The 20,056-nt window shown below is 47.4% G+C and overlaps 1 protein-coding gene across 2 annotated transcripts; it reads left to right on the top strand.

The window, feature by feature from the left end:
* The first annotated feature begins 2,941 nt into the window (after positions 1-2,941).
* On the top strand, positions 2,942-19,748 carry si:ch211-107n13.1 (uncharacterized protein LOC798535 homolog). Of its 2 annotated transcripts, XM_035526664.1 has the most exons (5): positions 2,942-3,107; positions 3,396-3,510; positions 4,580-4,655; positions 5,958-6,163; positions 16,515-19,748. In XM_035526664.1, exon 5 carries the CDS (start codon positions 17,073-17,075, stop codon positions 18,363-18,365), a length of 1,293 nt encoding a protein of 430 aa, XP_035382557.1. In that variant the 5' UTR covers positions 2,942-3,107; positions 3,396-3,510; positions 4,580-4,655; positions 5,958-6,163; positions 16,515-17,072; the 3' UTR covers positions 18,366-19,748. The 2 variants fall into 2 exon arrangements, with proteins under 2 accessions (XP_035382557.1, XP_035382556.1); XM_035526663.1 differs by lacking the exons at positions 2,942-3,107; positions 3,396-3,510; positions 4,580-4,655; positions 5,958-6,163 and adding an exon at positions 6,589-6,816.
* The last annotated feature ends 308 nt before the right edge of the window (positions 19,749-20,056 follow it).

The raw sequence follows: 20,056 nt of genomic DNA, 5'->3' as shown, positions 1-20,056 counted from the left end.
GACTAGACTACTATGACCCTTAGATAATTAGATAATTAAGAGGATTAAACTCAGCAGTGGATCACAGGGAACAGCAGAGAGCTTTCTGAAGGATGCCAACAGCCGACCTCATTAAACCCACATGGCTCAAGCACACCGTGTTTCCTATTGTTCCCAGTACAGCATAAAAAGGCAGAGGAAGAGGCTGTTTAAATGACAGGGCACATGATACTCATGTAGGTCAAGCGATGTAGATTTGTTCTTTGAAGAAGAAGAAAGAAGGAAAGAATCCATTTTATGAACCGATTCTGCTGCTTAACCCACATCAGGAGACAGATGTTCTGGCTTCAGAACATCTGTCTCCTCATGGAAACTGTGGAGGAACGTGGGCTCAACATGGGCTGAACATGGGCTGAACGTGGGCTGAACATGAGCTGAAAGTGGGCTGAACATGGGCTGAACGTGGGCTCAACATGGGCTGAACGTGGGTTGAACGTGGGCTGAACGTGGGCTGAACGTGGGCTGAACGTGAGCTGAACGTGGGCTGAACGTGGGCTGAACGTGGGCTGAACATGGGCTGAACATGAGCTGAACGTGGGCTGAACGTGGGCTGAACGTGGGCTGAACGTGGGCTGAACATGAGCTGAAGATGAGCTGAAGATGGTGAATGTAAAAGTCTCTCTCTCTCGACCTACCTCTCACCCTTAATTTTTCTCTTTTTCCTTACTCTCTCTTTCTCTTTTTGTTCTCTCTTGTCTCCCTCTGTCCTTGTTTCTTTTTCCCTGCAGAGTCAGCAAGGGTGAACAACAACCCAGGAAACATTTGGCAGCGTGGGAACAACCCTTTATGAGTGTCCGCAAATTGCTTCTCCCCAGCCCGAGCCTCATTAGAGACACGCCAGCAGTGCTTCACTCAATCCATTTCAGAATTACAGTATGCTTTTGTTCAGAACAACAACTGGCCATGTGATATTGGGCGGATGGTCCGACATACAGCCCTGATGGCAAAATAACACTTCAGTTATGGAATCTGCAGAGGATTCCCAAACAGCAGTTACAAGCAGGCCTCACGCACTTCCCGGAGTCACTGGAAAGCGTGAGAAGGCTCTGGCGTGCGGCTGCACTAGATGTTCCGCCATCTCACCCTCTTCACATAGCTGAGATGAGCTGTCGAGCTTTGGCGCCCACATGTGACCCAGTTTTGGCCCGGTGGCATTCAGTCTCCATCTTGGCTACTACACAGCATCCAGGCACAGCGAGCCACCCAAAGAGACAAGTCCACCGACACACAGCAGCTGTTTCTCCAGTATGCTGCCCCCCCGGAGCATGTGCCACCTCCATGCTGTTGACTTAGGATGGTCATTAAAGTGCCACCTGGGAGTATCTGCAACTGGTGGAGCACTTTTGACTGCTGCAACAGCAGGGCATTAGAAGAACGTTAAATAGGTCCAGTTACCCTTGACCTGTCAGGACACAAAGCTGTGGTGTTATTTCTTTTCCTCTTTGCTAATGACTTCAGTCATCAGTGAATTATCCGGCGCTTCATGAATGTGGTTTGTTAGAAGAGGCAGGGCAGCGAATTATAACTCTGTGATCTTCCACTTTTGGAGAACCCCAAGTAAACCTAACGAAGACTGGATGTGAAGATGTCAAGCCTCTTTATCTGCCAGTAACCTGAACTGCACCATTGAAAGGAGCTCGTCACGCAACAAGATCAGAAAAAAAGCAAAGCAGGATGGGAAAACACAAAAACAAGCTCGTCCACTTAGTCCTGCGTTTGGGGACAGTACAGGTGTTGATGGCCTTTGGTGCGGAAGCCCCAGACAAACAAGCTCAGCTCGCCATGGCAATGAAAGGCAATGATGGGAGAAACAAGCCGGTCCTCCTGCCAGACACAAAGTTCATTCATGCGGGTCCCTGGAGAGCCAAGACAATGAGGCGTGTCCAATACCCAGCATTCCCTGCAGCACACCTGATACCACCTACTGCTTCTCCGGACCTCTGGGTGGAGAAGGTGACAAGAGCAGCAAGACCACCCTGAAGGAAAGCCCGCCCAACCTCGGAGGTGGAGACAATAACTGCACAGGACCAAGATTGATCAGTACATTTAATAACACGTCCTAAACCTTTATGGACTTAAGAAGGAGAGGGAAAAAAAAGTTTTTAAATATTCTGATTAAAATACTTTTGGTTTAAAAAGCAATATTGATCAACTTTAGGACTGTGAAAGTTGTTTTGTGACTGATAGACAACATCCATTATGAATTCTGAGCTACTGAGCCCAGAAAGACCAAGGTGAGTATCTGAGCAGTACTTCTTTGTGTTCTATTGACGTCTAGCGGAATGTAACCATACCTGGATGATGTGAACATGTTGTGAAAATGGCAGTATTTCAGTCATGTAAGTCAATACCCAGCAGGTACAAGTATGAAGTCAAGTAAGAGAAGGTTTTTCTATCATCACACCATTGCCTGCAGTTCAGCCTCTCAGCACAGCTCTGTAGCTTATCAGGGAACAAGATCACGTGGTACACGGAGGCCCCTGCTGTAGCTACTAACTCATATTAAGCAGTAATCAGCACTCTGTTGTGGATTACGTGCACCTGACTGATGGTCAGTATCTAGTTATCCAGCTCCAGTCAGGTCTGCTTTAGGTGATCACAAACCTGTCTGTTCACCACACTTTGGCAAAACAGAGAGCCTCAATTTACTGCACTACACTGTGCTAGTCTCACATTCATCATTAGATATCAGTTCTCTGCTTATCTGTCCACAGACCTGCTTTAGCGATACCCCTCTTGCTGAGGCGTCTGGGGTGAAAAAAGGACCTTCTGATTAAAACTGGGGACAACTACAGTTCCTGTGTTAGTCCTGATCTACTGCCAAGTCTGCTCAGTTTAATATAAATCACCTCAGCTCCTGACCACACCTCAAACTGGCAAGTGCACAAGACCATATCAGGAACGGACGGCCATATCCGCACTGCAGTCTGAGCAAAACAACAGTGCCAGAACAGGGCAATGAATCACCAGCGCTGAGCACTGTGCAGTAGTATCTGCTCTGAGATTCGCATATGTATTCTCAAGGGCACAATGGGAATCGTGGGAATTGTTCTTCAAAAGGTATGAAGGTATGATACGCCTTGCACTGTAGGAAAACCACCTTAATTTAAAAAAGGTATTCGAACTTTCCGGGATCTACTGGATTCCACCTTATTTTGGTGCAATCCGTCTGTGGGTAAACTCTTGAGCTGAGGATATCTACAGTCGTAAGATTAAAGGCTTATTTTCAGAAGTGGGCCTGCACTATCTCAGGTGGGGTCTGGACAAAAGCCAGATTTGCTGTTATCTGGTTGGCCGTGCTGACATGTACACATGTGCTCTCTAATCGTAGCTCTCTTCTGTCTTTTCTTTCCCAGTGTCCGTGTGGGTTTCATTAGGCTGCTGGTTCTGGTGGAGCCTGTTCTTGTACCAGCATCACAGGAACTGGCTCTCCAGGCCTTGGTGGAAGTTTCCAGTTTACACAGAACTGAGGTCAGTTTCACACTTCACCACATGATGGAAGTTCAGGATTTAGCAAAGATGTTCCTAAATGTTTTATTACATTCTACCTGGAGCTTTTCACACATACTTCAAATATACTATAGTTCAATAGTTCAGTAGAAAATTAATAAAAATGCTGAATGCTGTTTAGGACTTATAACCAGCGACAGTTAGCAAGTTTTCATTTGAACAATGAACATTTAGCATATTAGGATAAACTGTTCTTTTAAATTAACATTATACAAATGTATTGTTAATCCCCGGTCTGAGATGTACACACACTCGATTCATACAAAGGTTTGTTTGTATTGTCAAAAAAATTGGACAGTGCTCCTTAAAATATGATTTCCCCTGTCAGGAAGAAAGAGAATATACATACTGCACATACTGTACATGAAAAAAAAAAAAAAGGCTTAATTTAGATTTCCATCAGAGCATCAGATTTTAACAGAGTACAACAATGTCCAGAATGCGATGGACATTGAGTGGTGGAATTTATTGAGCGAAGAGAAAAATGTTCTAGCCCACAAGGGCTACATATCCCTCAACACTGCAAAACACTGACCTCTAAACAGAATAACGGCTTCCATACACAGTCACCCTCTTCAGACAAAACAAAACAAGCCACTGATGTCAACAAAGCCCAGCCATGAGGGGTGTCGCTTCTCCTGGGTCCCTTTCCTCCCCCTTGTCTCTGAGATAACATGCGGTAAACAGAACTCCAGACCAGATGTGAACTCTAAACAAAAGGCACTGAGGGATGGAGGAGGGGGAGGGGTTAAAGGTCAGGGTAAGGTAAAAAAAACGAAGAGAGCTGAGAGCATCCAGGAGATGACCCCTCGCCAGCCGGCCCGGCCCCGGGGTTAGCACCAGTTCACCCTGAGCACTGGTCCAGGTTTGAAACCACAGGAGCTGCTCCCTCTGATACAGAAGAGCAAGACTCAGCAGCTACAAGAGCAGGAGGTGTTAGAAATCAGCAATGTGATGGAAAGATTTAAGTAGGGGTGCTGAGAATTATGGCTAGTAATGAGGTCATTTCCTTCCGTTCACATCCTTACAGATGTGCATGCTGTGATCCAGGGCAGACTCTCATGAAGGATGGCATCTCTCTCTGGTTATGACACTCCATCATTAAGGTAAATGCAGTGTGGACACAAAAGGAGTGATGAGGTTCTTGGCTTACTAATACCCGCCGTATGGTTAAGAAGAGGCTCCTCGGAGTGGGAACAGCATAAGCAAATGGTGCAGGCCTTCAGGACACAAGACATCGGCTTCTCCTATTTCCTACCCTGAAGGTGTCAATAATCTCCAATTGGAGCATGTGTATGTGTGTGTGTGTGTGTGTATGCACATGCTTATATGTGTATCAGAGGGCAAATAATTGTGTGCACATGTTTGCATGTGTTCAAAACTAACCATCACTAAATTGCTTTAATTGCTATGTAAGTATGTGTGTCTGTGTGTGTGCATGCGTGTGTGTATGTTAAGGTGTACATGTGTCCTTTAGTGTGTTAATCCTCTGATTATTATAATTTATATATATATATATAATTATTGCAATATAGTATTATACATTTTCCTTTAATTACTGTCGCATAACATTTTTTCCATATTGCTGGTGTCACCAAAAGGTTAAACTATGCCATTAACAATTCTCTTTAGGGTCAGTGTCCAGTCAAATCTAGAAAGATATCAGGACTGTTTCACTCTTTGGTACTCGTCACTGGTGCACGGTTCTTTACCCCTCTCTGCTCTGGACCTTTCACGACTAGCCCATCACCAGCTTGTTAGAGGTGTCAGTGTCTGGTGTTTCTGAGCAGCTCCGGCACCCCTGCCGTCCTGAGAGTGAGCACTCACAGGTGCCTGAGCTTAGTGGCATGGGGTCACAGGGCCTAGGGCAGCTGTCAGACTCAGATTCAGTCGCGTGTAGGTTCTTTCGCCTGCATTGAGGTCACCTGCTGGAGACCTTAGAGGGCGCAGAGAGGCTGCGGAAGACTGGGGGGGGGGTGCATGGATATAGACATCGTCAAGCAGGTCTAGAGTCCCATCTCTAGAACACGGCAGCCTACAGGAAGTCTGGGTTCTCTTCAATTTGGGGTCAGAGGTCAGTGGGGTCAGGGGTCAAAGGGTATGGTGGTTCTGTGTACAGATGTGAAAGAGAGATCAACACTAGTGAACAGCAGTTCAGGGTGGACTCAGAAGGAAAAGAGTTGTTCTGTAGCGGGGTCGAGATGAGAGTTGTGGTTTACACTGTAAGTAGGTTTCGCTAAAAGAGTTCAGATAAATTACATGTTTTTAGGGCAGCAGACGATGACACCTAGCAACATCAGAAACTCTGCGGTGTGTGTGTGAATGGGAGTGTCCATTTGCCCTGTCAGTACAAGAGAGGAGGATGAAAAACAGGTGTGAGAAACATGATGATCTCTCGCCTCTTGCAGGTTGACATGCTGATCTATCTTTACAGTGGGCGCAGCAATACGGGGAGAGACAGGAGTTGGGGATGAACTCTCTGCACTCTCCAAAGACCTCCTTCAGTCCCTCAAAGCCACTTTATCACCTCTGCATGCTCAAGGCAGTTCCATGGAGGCAAAGTTTGGTTCTGAATTCTCAATCAAACGACTAGCTCAACTCTCCCATGCACTCGGTGAGCTCTTCTAGCAACTGTAAGTGCTTTGCCTAGTATGTGTAGTGTGAGCACACACATTCACACACAACTATACCAAAACTGCACAGTGGGTATCCCATATCCTTGTGGGAATTTAGGATGAAGGGGCAAGAAAAAGTAAGGACCAAATATATCCATGTGGATTCTGAGAATTAATTTTCTGTAAGCAGCTGTCCGATTTTTTAAACTTACTTGTCTGTCTACATCAAGAACTTTTTTTTTGCCTCAGTTCAAGTCCGTGTCTTGTAATTTTAAAAGTACCGCGTTTCCGTTGTTCATAATATCCTCATTAACAGCCTGATACTTCTGCTCATCCCTTTACGGGGTTCTCTGAGGGGTTCTTAGAGGGTTCTCTCTACCCACCTGCCCCCCTGGCGGGGAGGGAAGGTCCGGTTTCACCGCTATCACGATAAGCGCACGACACTGCTCGCTGGCCGTGAGTGCGAGCGGATACCCGAGCGCTGAGCCAGCAACACCGCGGACGTTTGACAATCTGGCATCTTACACAAGAAGTTTCTCCGATCGATCCGATTGCGCTCCGATCCTCAGACTGCAAGAAGACACAGCGAGTTCTCCTTGGAAAGTTGGACATTATTCGGAAGTGATTAGACGATAATACGGAGCAGATTAAGGTGAGAATTTGCCCTCCCGAGAATGACTTGTATATAAGGTGGGCACCGAATAACCGCATTTAAATGTAGAGGAGCTGGGCTCAGTCAACTCTTTGGAAGACCCAGGAACTGCAATTTAAACAGCTATTTTAATTATTTTCCCGAGAATAGAAATTGATTAATTTTCTTATGTTTTATGCGTTTATAAACAAAAGTGGATGTATGTAGCTAATCCGTATGTTTCGACAAGGTTAAACAGGTTAAATAAACAGGTTTATGAATGTAGTTATGTGCTTAAACGCTGCAGCCTGACCACTAATTCGGCTGTCATGCAGGATGCAGATTGAAGAGGAACTATACGACAGGCTAAAAAATATAACGGTTTTTAGTTTTCGCAATGTGAATGATCTGCTCGATAGCAATGCTACTACATTAGTGCCTAAATTGTAGATTATAAGCAGTTGACTGAGAGAAATTCTCATTCGCAACAGTACTATCGATTATGTGAAACGGAAAGTTCTCGAGTCTGAGTACTGGTAGTATTCACCTTTTTAAAAAAACACGTGTGAACAATTATGCGCATTTACATACTAATGAGCGATTAAGCATTTATACAAAATCTTTGATTTGCTTAACTCTACATTCTGGCAATCAGTTAATCACTTGTGATCTGGGATGCGTTATGGGAGCAATAATACCTATTTTAAAAACGAATGAAGGGTAGATAGAGCCATTCAGGGGGAGAAGGGTGTAAAATTGTTGCAGAGACTTCTCTAATGACACGGATCACTCGAAGAAGGCAAATTTGTCAGTGTTGTCGCTGTTGCTTATTTGTGCATGGCTACAAGTTTAATCGGCGAGTTAGCAGCGGATGTGGCAGGATTTACGAGTTTGTTAACGCTGTGCTCGCTGCTGTTTCTAAACCGCAAACAAGCCACTGGGAACCTTAAGATGCATAAAATACGGATCTGCGTTAACATGACCCAGCACAACACGGCGAACTTGATATAGAACAGCATATCTTAGATTTAAAAAGCCTTTATCTACTGTGAGGGCTGGCTACCTACTAGAGCTGGCGACCTCATAAAAGTTCAGATCACTGTTTCTTGAAATGTGACTATGCTCTCCACCGGCACCACTGTTCGGAGTTTCAGAATATAGGTGTGGATTCAGGTTTTATAGGGTTAATATCACCAACCACTCAAAGCCAGTCTAAACACACAGATAATCCAGACCAAACTTCAGCGTTTCACCTGCGGTCTAGACCAAACTTAAACAGATCACCTGTCCTCGAACCACCAGAGAGCCTGTGATAATGCGGGCGTGTTGTCCTCCTTCCCCCAACACAGGAGTGTGTGGTGGAGCCTTGCGTTCATCATCTGGCGAGTGGGAGGAACTGCAGAATCTGTTCGTCTGCAAGCACGTGTGGCCTGGCACACAGCACGGCCTCCAGACACTGTTAGAGTGACTGTGTACAGAGACGGAGAAATGGGTGCCGACTGCCTTTCCCATTTCATAGTCACTGGTTTCCAGATTTGTCCGTGTCACGACTCAAAGATACGGGGTAGAGAAGAGAAGGAACTTGTTGCAGCACTGACTGATCTCTGTCGCCGTGGGGAAGGGCTCTGCAGCACGTTCCGCCCGGTCAGTGAGGTCACCCAAACTTGCCGTTGAGTTCAGCATGCCTGTTTATGAGGCACGTGCGGTCTTGTTAGATGTGCCCAGCTAAACAAACACTTTTCCAGCAGTGTATTAAGAGGAGTGTATAGTAAGAGAAGGGGCAGTATAGTGAGAGGAGGAGGAGGAGCCCCAAGCCTCAGCCAGCTTCCATGTAAAAATGTTGACAGCAGGGTTGAAGTCATGGAGATGGCTAGGTGAGTTCAACCAGAAATATGGGCAGGGAACGCATGGCGGCATGTCCTTCTCACGTCTCCTCACTGTGGTTCTTGTGTTCTGATATCGGACATTCACAGATCGCTACATTTATCAGTCTGGGTCAGACGGTCCTCTTACAAGGTCTGTCGGCGGCTGTATCAGTGATTTCCAGTCCTATCTGCCGTCTTTCAGCCTTTCTGGTGCTACTGTGGATGACTGCCAAGGGGGTGGATGGGTGCTCATACCCTCCACCTCCAGGAGAAGAGTGAAGGGCAGGCCTGTAGAGCTGAACTCTGACCCCCGAAGGTCACAAAGCCTTGGGTGACCTTCTGCGTACAGTAGGTTTGTGTGTTAGTCTTTGGCCCATGTCGCTGCGCTCCCCTGCCTGCACCATATGGCTGTGCAGGCTTCACACTGGGGCCCCTCCACCATCTGCATTTCCCTATCCCGGAATATCACCCACCGCGCCAGTTGTCATTTTTCCTTTTTATGAGGATCACTCAGGCATAATGGTACGTGATCATTTTGAGCATGTCGGCCTGGACTACCAGGAATGTGTGATCCCACGATCCTACAATTTATGTAAAATGTTTAAAAATGTTTTAAAATGTTATGTTTATCTTTCTTAATTTTTTGTCATGAGTTTCTTGAAGCAGCATTTTGCTCTTCGTTCAGATCGTCCTTCTCAGAGAGCTAGTCCATATTAGTAGGGAAAACGTACATAACAGGGCCACTCATAAAGCCCCCACACCTACAACAGGAGGCTCATATTTCTAATTAGAGGGCACAGGTCTGGGCCTTTGCAGATGACATCATCTTCCTCTACCTCAATAGGTAAAAGTTACACAAGCCTCTCTGTGAGTTTGTGTTTGTGCCTGTTTCCACAAAAGAGCTGTTGCCACACAGCTCTAAGACAGAATGATGTGAAGCGCAGAACAACATGAAATCATACAGAAAAAAATGGATTTTATTCTATTGCTTAGGTTTTCATGTTTTGTTTTGTTTTTCATTTTGGCACATTGCTATTTATCTTTAAATAGTCATTTATTATTAACCAATCATTGTTTATCAATTGTTAATGTCTGCCATCATCCTCTTCCCCACCACAGTAGCATCTATAATCTTATAAAGCTCATGACTCATTAACTTTCTTTATTATAAATAATCAATTGCAGGAATCTTCAAAAAACCTCACTCAAGTCGTCTCTGGCTATATGGCAGCTATGAGCACAGCTCACACATTGCTCGCGTGTCGCTCACACGTTGCTTTCACATTGCTCGCGTGTCACTCGCACGTTGCTCTTTCACCTGATCGCCCGCTGCAGCTCCGGCTAAATGCCACAGTCCTGCCAGCACTGATCAGAGCGAAGAGGAGCCGGGAGTCCCACACGACAGATCACAAGACATGTTGTCCCCTCTTGGTTCTGATGCCATCTCAGAGAGCCACGTGGACCAGGAAAAGGGGGGGGGGGGGGTGTTGCTGCAGTGCCTCTGTGGGTCTGTTTGTAACCAGTGTCTGGCTGAGAAGACAGCAGAGGCGCAATGCATCACACTCTACTGAACCACAAGACCCAGGTCTGGTCCTTTACTATGGACAGAATGTTCTTAAAATAAACTATTTACAACTGGAAACATATAGGTATAAGGTTGAACAATATAACAATACATTTTTATCTATCACATCAGAAAGACTCCGTGTTTCTCCATATTTTGCAGCTCGAATGTACTATTTACTATTAGTGTCTGGAGTAAAGTAACCAGGCGTGCATTATTCATACATATGCTAACCTATCAACAAAGAGGGGCCTTCAGGGGTGTGAGGACAGTTCAGTGCTGTGCTCAAGGGGCACAATGGTAGCAGCTATCAGCTGGAATCAAACCTATGACCTAAGCTCCCTCATAGCTGAACTGTAACATCCTATAACTGGAGAATCAGCATTATGGTAAAGATTGGTGGGTGCCAAAATTAATTTATTACTGACCACATGGTGAGAGGTTTTTCCTTTGAGGTGTTTAAATGAAGAATGGCTCAAAGCCAAGTAAATCGGGACTCTGGCCATGTTGTCTTTTGTTAAGTATCAAAGCTATCGCACAGCACCCAACCAGACCTGCCACACTGAACAATCTGCAGTCAAGAGTCCAAAACGTAACTGCAATGCATGGCCTCTGCTTAAAAGAAAAGGTCAGAGGCAATACACAGCAATCAAACGCAAGAAAATACACCAGTCTGCGCTGAATACTGCCAACTAAATGATTAATGAGAAAAATAGCTCATGCATTGTTGGAATAGGTCTGTAAGTACAGTATCAGACATCCAAGGAGTTTCCCGACAGCTTTGTAACACAAAGGCGGTAGGGAGTGTAACAGTTTGCTAACGTGCTCCTTCATTTCAATCTATGCCCAGCCTCTCCATTCAGTCCAACTGAGATAAGTGAGTGCGTTGCTGGTATTGCAGGCAGAGCTGAGGTTTGGGTGAATGAAACAGCCTGGGGCGGGGGGGGGGGGGGGGGGGGGGCAGAGCACACCCCTCCCCCACACCCAGAACTTGTTCGCCCCCGTGCTGCTAACGCAACACATAGGCTGTGCTGCGGTGACCTTAATAAACGGTTGGCACATCACACTGACAGTTAGCGACATGTGAAAACGCACGGTGACTCCTGGCAGCTCTCTGCTGAGAAATGTGTGAGATGTGTTGTTGTTGGGCAGAGGAAGGTGGAGAAAATGAATGGTGCTTAGCCTTGAAGCATGAAGAGGACACACCTTTCCCACAGAGATATACTGAATACAGCTGATGTTTGTTTTTGGGTGTTTCTGGTAACAAAAATACCAAACATTCTAAATATTGTAATATTTTAAGCTATGCTGATTTAATGACCTGTGATGGATTGGCGTCATGTCCAGGGTTCCTGCCATTAGGATCTGGCCTCCCGTGACCCTGAATTGGATTGAGCATTTCAGAAGATGAATGAGTGATTTAATGACTCCCTGGCCAAAATAACTTAGCTAAAAGAGGTGAACATGCCAAAAAAGTAGTAATGGTGTCAAGCCAGAGTGCTGTAAGACTGGACTGTCACAGTCGCACACGGCTCAGTGGTTTCCTTGTTATAACACTCTCAATTCATATCAGCCTTTAGTCATTCATCAAGCCCTTGGTGAGCTGAATTCTAAGCTCTTAATATCCTAAAGCAGCCTGGCTCAGGCCCATCAGGACTGGAGCGCTGAGCTCCCTGAGCACGCGGTGCCTCTAGCCAAGACAAAAAACCCTGCATCTTCACACACCTTCTGTTTGCTCTTTGAAAGTGCTTGACCGGGTCCCAGTGCTTCACTCATCGCTCATGCTGCCGAGAGCTTAACATTCCGGCCCGGGCCAGTCCGCGGGAATCGGGCCAGACTGCGTGCCTCTGTGGGATCGCAGCGCTGCTGGGATTAGCCAGGACGCAGGAGAGCGGGGCCCGCGGCCACTCCTTTCGCCCACGGCAGGTGGAGCTCGAAAATCCGCGCAGGCTCTCGGAGGGCCCGTCTGAGAGGTGTCCCTGCTCTCTCCTGGTGGATAAACGAGAGACGCGTCTTCAGTGTAGCACAGAGGGGAAAAAAGTCTAAATGTAGCCTGTTTCATGATGTGGTTAATGGGGGATAGAGGAGAGAGGGTGTGGACTGGTTTTGGGAGGAGAGAACCATGTGGCTTTTTTTAGCATGCTGCTGAACGTCACCAACAGGGCCGTTCTGTAGAGGAAGCGCGTCAACGCTGTGTTTATGAGGCGCTGTGTGGAGTCGAAACATGCTCCCTGTATTTAAGAGAGTGCAAAATCCACATTAATCCTGTCATTAGTAATGAGTCAAAATGATAGCGCTATGTACTGAGACAAAGTTCTGCAGCAAGCAATCTCCACAAAGGTAATTTCGCAGATAAAACGGAGAGTATCAGTTGGCAGTTTTATCGCAATCCTCTTATCTTAATCGGTCCTTGCTTGGGTGTAAGTTGGTAAAAGGTTGATAAGGTACTAGTCACATGGGCAGTAGTCACATGACTTATTAATTCACAAAATCTGATATTTAGCTTTGGCACATGGATCTACCCAAGCAATCAGATGACTGAAAGGTAAACGGGCGTTAGGCTAGGTCACTTCACACCTAGGACAATGGAGATTAAAAAGCTGTTCAGTGCCTAGTCCTGGGCCCCGGGCCCCGGGCCCCGGGCCCCGGGCTACTCTCTTTAAGTGCTCTCTCCTTCCCTGTGTCTGTGTTAGCTGCCCTTCCCTCGTCCCTGTAACCATTTGTCAATTCTGTATAACAAAAGGTAATGGGAGGGCAATTGGGTCGGTTAGGTGTCCGTCTCATAAGCAGGACTGTGTTTGATGGGAATGAGGGGTGGGGGTTTCGGGGTGAAAGCTTTCAGGTCTCCTTTGACCTGCGCTTGCCCGTGATGGAGCACTCCTTCGTGCCTCGATGGCCCAGTGCCACTTCAGAAATGAGTGGCGCTCGCTGCCTGCTGCCTGCGCCTTTCTGTGCGAGAAGTACGTCTCCCTGGGCTGACTTTTATTATCTCGTCGTCCTTTTTTTTTTTTTTTTAACCCTCTCTGAATTTTTAACTTGTTCCTAATTAGGAAAAGCACCCTGGCCTGTTTCTTATCTTGTGAGCCAGCGGGGTCTATTGTCTGGACCTATCAATAATGCAGGACTCTGTCTGGGTTGCTCGGCTTTTTTTTTTCTTTAGCCTTGCCATGACTCCGGTACGGGAACAGAAGTGCATAGCTGATTAAAGCCTGAGCGAAACAAACAGATGCACTTAAACATACTAATATAGGAATAAAACTACTGTAAAGGTTAAAGGTTAAAAGGTGTGACAAGGGCTAGATGTTTCTGAGACAACATAGTAGCAAGAAGACAAAGAAAAATGTTAAAAAGCCGTCTCAACATGGCATCGTTTACCTTTCAAACATGAATCCTGGTTACATTTTCTTGTGATTTATACACACCAGGTCAGGCTGTGAATCTTGGTGTTATTCCCTGTTTCTTGAGATTAGCTAATAAAGTAAGCCGTCAGCCGAGTTGCTGGATAATCAGCAGACGTGGCCGGGAGCTGAAACAGACGTCGCTAAGTTGTTTGCCGCTCTTTTGGGCTGCATCTTGTTTCTCCCTAGACTGGCCTGAACCTCGGCTGCACAATGACACCGCACATCTGGTTTCTCTTTGAGCGTGTGGAGGGCCTGCTTCAGACGTCCCCGCGGGCGTCCGGCCGTCTCGGCGCTGAGGGTCACTAGCATGAACATAAAGGCCTGCGGAGATGAGAGGGCACTGGCACACCGGGGGTTAATTACAAGCCCCTGAGCGGGGAGCTGAGGCTGGCTGAGGGACCGGGGAGGGGGGGCTTGCAGAGCACAGAGGATCACAGGGAAAGGGGACGGACTTTAATTTGCCTCATTAGACCTAAAAGAATACTTAGCCCTCAGTTCTGGAAGTGCTAATAATGACTGAAGGCTAGCAGGAGAAGGCTAATACGATCATGGCACCCAGTGGCCACTGCCTTCTGGTTTGTTGTTAGTAGCGTTAGCCTTTCTTGGTGAAACATTGCCTCAGCCATTGGGTGAAGTGGTTTTAAAGTCGAGTAAGTGTTGTAGTGCAGTGAAAGACTGCGTGCGTATATGGTAATGTTTGCACAAAAAACGGGACCAAGCCCATTTCTCCGACCTTACTTGGCGCTCCCACTTAGCTCAACTTAATGTCATGTTTTCAGTTTTGATGTGTTGATTCAGTTCTCTGCACTACCGTAAATATCACTGAATAGCGTCGACACTTTTTCCCTTAAAACCTAGAAAGCCACGACGTTACGTTAGGTACACTCTTAACATCAGAGCAATGCATTTATGTGCCAGTAACCGGCTGAGTAGCAGACACAGTTTGGATCAGTGCCACAAATGAACCTTGCATGGCTGTTACCATAACAACGGCAATATGAAGCAACATCAGTTATGCAATGATAATCAGTATTAAATAATGACTGTATATGTAATCAAATGAAAAACTTTGAATAGGTTGTGAGACAATGTTCAGTGAAAGATGTGGAACAGCACAATCAAAGAAACATATATAAAGTTAAATAAAACGGTGAAATGCTTGATGTTTGGGACAGTATACCACTAAACTATGCTACTAAGTGCACCACTACTATTCATATCTTTTCCCCGACTCCGTCTCTCTGTCACTCTTTCTTTCTCCCTCTCTGTATCTATCTCTCCCCTCTCCCACTCCTCTACACCAGACCCCCTCCACACCTGTTCAGAATTCTTTCCCAGAACTTTCCCAAAGAGTGGTCGCCTTTCCCAAATGCCCTGCCATCTGGAAAATGTAGCATCCTCCCCGTGTTTGGCGTGATTTACAGCAGGGGTCTGTGGGCGGGTGGGGCTGGGCTCACGGGATCAGGGCAAGGTGTACAAGCTGCACACTAAACTGGGGACGAGGAGGCCTGCTTTCTGTTTGGCTTGCAGCTTCTTCTGTTCCTATTTTGCCAACCCCGTCACTGTAAGAGAAACATTTCGCTCGTAGCACCACTGGCTCTTTCTTCTTCTTTTTTCCCCCCTGCGTGTTAAAACTCTGCCAGGTAATGGATGGTCCTCGTAGCAGAGCTGGGAATAAGTTACACTTCCAGGGTCATTGCTTGCTTACTGGGCCACTCAGTTCTTTCCAGCCCCCGCAGGCCACGTATTGTGATTTCTTCTTTTCGTGTGTGTGTGTGCTGGAGAGGATATACAGAAATAGCACTTTGGTGTGTCATGTTTTAAATTACGCCGCAGTTTGATGCTGGAACCTCCTCAGAAAGAATGTGAGTGGAATACTTTCCCGCCCAAGGTTGCGATTCAAAGAAGGAGTGGGTCTCTTATCCCATTATACTGGTGTCAACTGCATTTGAAGCGTGCTGTGACTGTACGTGGAATGACTTTGGTCTGGAGTTCAGGATCAGAGCTCCTGCACGGAGATGTAATTATTGCTGCCAGCTCCATTTGGAAGCTTTATTTAGAGGACGAAAGCCAAGCATCTCCTGGCAGAACCAGAAGTGTATGTGTATATTACGTTTCTGTCAGATACCTATACCCCCTCAGTCCGCCACGCTGCGCTGACTACCTGTGGACAACCTTCTTACAGTAAATGTTCCATTTAAGCATTCTTTTTACTATCATTTTCATTTATGTTACTGTTTGATCATAATAAGTGTCCTTTTTAAAAACGTGAATGCCACAGTATTAGTTTCAGGTCACTGCTGGTATGCTGTGTTAAATTCTGTAATTAGGGCTTATGCTTTTTAAGAGATTTTGCCCACATTAATATCCAGACAGATCCATTCATTATGTAGCAGTACCTTAAGGCTACAGGGGTGTAGGGTGGGGACTGAGATGAGCTGAAGCCAAATAGGTGGAGGGCCCCTTTGTGTAGGATCACAGTTAGTTACGTTAGTTAGTGCACAAATGTTGGCGTTCTAAAAGCACCTGTTTTCATCTGGCCTTCTGGGTTTAATTAGCATGAAGGTTTCATTTCATTCAATTTGGCTGTAATCTTAATATGGGAGCCATTTAGCACCATTCAGCACCTGAGCTCTTGTTGCATCTTGAGCAGTTTAAGGTGAGTTTTCTATTGGATGGTTTTAACAAATGTGTCAAATGTTTGCTGGCGAGAAAGAGATTTGCGGAAAGATCATTGTTTTAGTCCAGTGTTGTTTCAGTCCAGTCTAGTGTATTCAAGCTGCAGTGATTCTCTGCCGATGCCACATATGCACGCACACACACACACACACACACACACACACACACACACCTCTGACTCCTGATGTGCCTCCCTTTCTGTTTTCTAAGGGCTCCAGCCCAGCACAGAAGAGAACAGAGGCCAAACCTCCATCCATCAGAGGCTGAAGTGTCCTGCTGCCGTGCCGCAGGGTTGCCCTCGAGCCTGGTTCCTCAAGCCCCAGAAGAGCAGCTGAGAAGCCAGCGCGGGGTGTCTGCCCCACGGCGGGATTCTTCAGGATCTGCCCCCCGGGGCTGGAGGAACCCAAAAGAGGAAAGTTCAGACCAAAGGAGGAAAGGAAACTTCTTCACAGTTAACTGGAATGTCTATTTCTGCCACAGTGAGGCACGCAGAACATCTCATTTGGGAGTGTAGCTGCTGAGAGAACAAGTGACTTCCCTGTGCGCTGCCGTCTGATCCAACGGCTCGAAAACATCGATGTTGATGTTGTTCATATTTACACATAAATAGAGGTCCCGGCGCCTGGACTGGCCTCGATCTTGCACTGTGCTGAGCCCTGATTACAAAGGCCGCGTTCTCGCTCAGGGCCGTCCTCCTGAGCTGTGGGCAGGCCTGTCCCAGTCCAGGCTTCTGTTTGGATGCCATTTGCACTGGCAGGGCGTTAAGCGATGAAGCCCCTAACACCCATCGGGTCGCCCTCGCCTCTGCGTCTGCTCAACAAGGGGCCAGACTACCTGCGGCGGCAGATGGATGGCGGGGGGCGGGGACATTCGGTCAGCGCTGTGGAGCGTCTGGAGGCCGACAAGGCCAAGTACGTGAAGAGCCGGCAGGTGATCGACAACAAGCAGGAGCCCGCACTGGCACCTTGCGTAACCCCACCGACTCAGCCACGGCGAAACCTCGCCACACCAGTGAGCTCCATGCATCTCCATCTTCACCACCCTCCGCCCAGCCCACGAGCCCCGGCCAGGCCGGCCTTGGCTGTCAGCGTGGACGACGAGGACGACTCCAGGAAGGAGAACCGACGAGCTCTGATGCCAGAGGCGGGGACACCGGAACGCCGAGAGAGCGCGGCTGGCCGCGCTCCCCGGCCTGCGGCGGGGAGCCTGGTGTGCAGGCTGCCGGTAGCACCCCACAGCGCCCCCATGCTGCGGAGGAGCACAGGCAAACGTGCGCTACGCCCGGACTCGCTGCTTATCTACCGGCAGAAGAAGGAGTGTAAGATTCCCACAGACAGCGGCAGCAGTGGCGGGAACGCGGAGACGAAGGGATACAGCTTTGTACGGCGCCTCTTCCAGGGCTCGATGCGCGAGAAGAGCGCAAGGGACGACGCCAAGCCGACGGCGACGACCATCAGTGAGGAGAAGGGCTCATCGCGTGACGGGGACTCTCGCATGTCGTGGTCCAACGATCGCGATGCCACAGACGGCACCGACAGGCCCTGGCGCTCCGGCCGACCGGAGCTGAACGGAAGCAGCGGGGGTTTTCCAACTCCTGCCAGCATGTCGAGCTCTCCGTGGAGCAGCATCGGTAATGACACAGACCCGTGGAAACCAGTGCGGCTGTCAGCCAGGCTCCGGCGTTCCGAATCGGACCTGCGGCCGTGTGCCTCGGCGGTGCCCTTTGAGCTGCAGCGCTTCTTTGACTTCTGCGGCCTCGACTGGGACATGGTGGACCGGCTCGGCCCCGAGAACTTCCTGTCGGGTGCCAGCTCGGTTGACACGCTCTCGCTGGTCCTGCGCAGCGTTGGCGCAGTGGAAGGCGGCTCCGAGCCCAGCGAGTTCTCCCGCCACTCAGGGGACGGCCTCTTCCAGGAGGAATTGGGCGAGCAGGTGCCATCAGCCGTGTCGATTATCGAGAGGAACGCCCGCGTCATAAAGTGGCTTTATGGGTGTAAGAACGCCGCGCAGGAGGCAGGAGTCACGCAAGAACCCAGAGCTCCTAAAGAGTCGACTGTGTAGCCCCAAGCAAGACGAGCCATCCAATCCTGAAGGCATGATGCCGGACTGTCATCGTACCAATCTTTCTACCACGCTGTATTTATTTCATTTCAGAAGCTTGCGTGTGAAGAGACTTATGCAGCCTCAGGTCGATACGCGTCAGGTTATCTCATGTTTGTGCACTGACAGACCTTTTTCTACCTTGTTCATCTCTTTTCAGTCATGGCATACCTGTGTCTCCTCCTCTTCGTACATAAGACACACACGAGCGCATTCTTGTCTTTGGGTTGCTGGGTTACAACAGAGCTCTTGTGCATCTCAAGAGATGAATAATTGAAAATGGAAAACCACTAAGCTTTGCTTGTCCTGGACGGGGGAAAGTCATGTGTGCGTGTTTAGTGAGTCATGCTTACCACGTCCCCACCTGGACTCCCTTATCTGTTACACTCCCCAACCCTTAAAAAGCAGGAACATACACCAAAGCCCTACTCCCTGGAGCTGTTAATGCACTGATGCACTGTACTAGAGAGAGAGAGAGAGAGAGAGAGAGAGAGAGAGAGAGAGAGAGAGAGAGAGAGAGAGAGAGAGAGAGAGAGAGAGAGAGAGAGAGAGAGAGAGAGAGAGAGAGAGAGAGAGAGATCTTGACATATGCAAAGGAAGAAGTTTAGTTTTGACAAACAGTCATCATAGATATAGCTAGAATCAAATACCTATACCAAAGAATAAAGCCCCGTCAATTCAAAAATATTACTTGTCAATCCCCATTAAGTGGAAAGGTTTATTGAAATTGAAAGCATATGTATTATTCCCCACTGCAATAGAGATTTTGTTTTTGAAACTGCTATATAAAAATCACATTGAATCACTTTTAGACAAATAGTAACTTGCTTTTATTGCTTCTTATTTTAAAGCTAAGATTATATTTACATCTCTAGCATACTTGGTTGCAATAAACAAGTGTCCAGTTAGCAGGTCTGATCATGCAATGTCAGTCCTGCTGTCGTAAGAGGACGTCCACACAGAGAGGTACTTCTCCTCAACCCCCACACTCCTCGCTAGCATCCATCACTCACTGCTTATCGCTCCTCTAGCACACTGAAACAGTCCGGCCCGGCGGCTGGGAGAGCTCAGGTTGTTTTGTTTTTTTAGAGTCACTGCTGAAAAATGAATCCAAGGTCCCCTGTGGTATTCCAAGGTCACGGAGTGAGTTTAGAGGTGTTACGTGAAGCTAAAGCACTCCTCATAAACGTATCCTTCTCACCTGCTTCTCTCTCCCTCTCGCATGTTTACAGACCAACAGAGTATGTCTGCATCCTTGTTTGCCAGTCTTAAAAGAGTATTTCAAATATGTGTATATGTGTATAGATCACAGTGGAAGTGGAAATAAACCTGTATTTTTAAACGAAAAATTTGTATAAAGTTGTATTTTTAATGGGCTTTTTCCTGCATCTTGTTTCTTTGTTGCTCAGTGGAGATATGAGTGTTACGCGTCTTCCAGTGTCTGTTACACACAGCTGTTATGACAGGCCTGTACATTACAGCTGTAAATCTAGCAATTACACAGGATCCAGTGATGTAAAAGCAAAACACAGGACGCTTGCTGAATCCCTTAGAGCAGAAGGAGTGGTAACTACATAAAGTCTGACAGGCTGACTTCTGGTTGTCGGTCTGGATCTGAGGGGTAAAGGTGGAGTAAAAATGCACCGTCTTGC

The sequence above is a fragment of the Electrophorus electricus genome, chromosome 5, assembly GCF_013358815.1.
Source record: "Electrophorus electricus isolate fEleEle1 chromosome 5, fEleEle1.pri, whole genome shotgun sequence".
Lineage (NCBI taxonomy): Eukaryota > Metazoa > Chordata > Actinopteri > Gymnotiformes > Gymnotidae > Electrophorus > Electrophorus electricus.
This window is presented reverse-complemented; position numbering and strand designations above follow the sequence as displayed.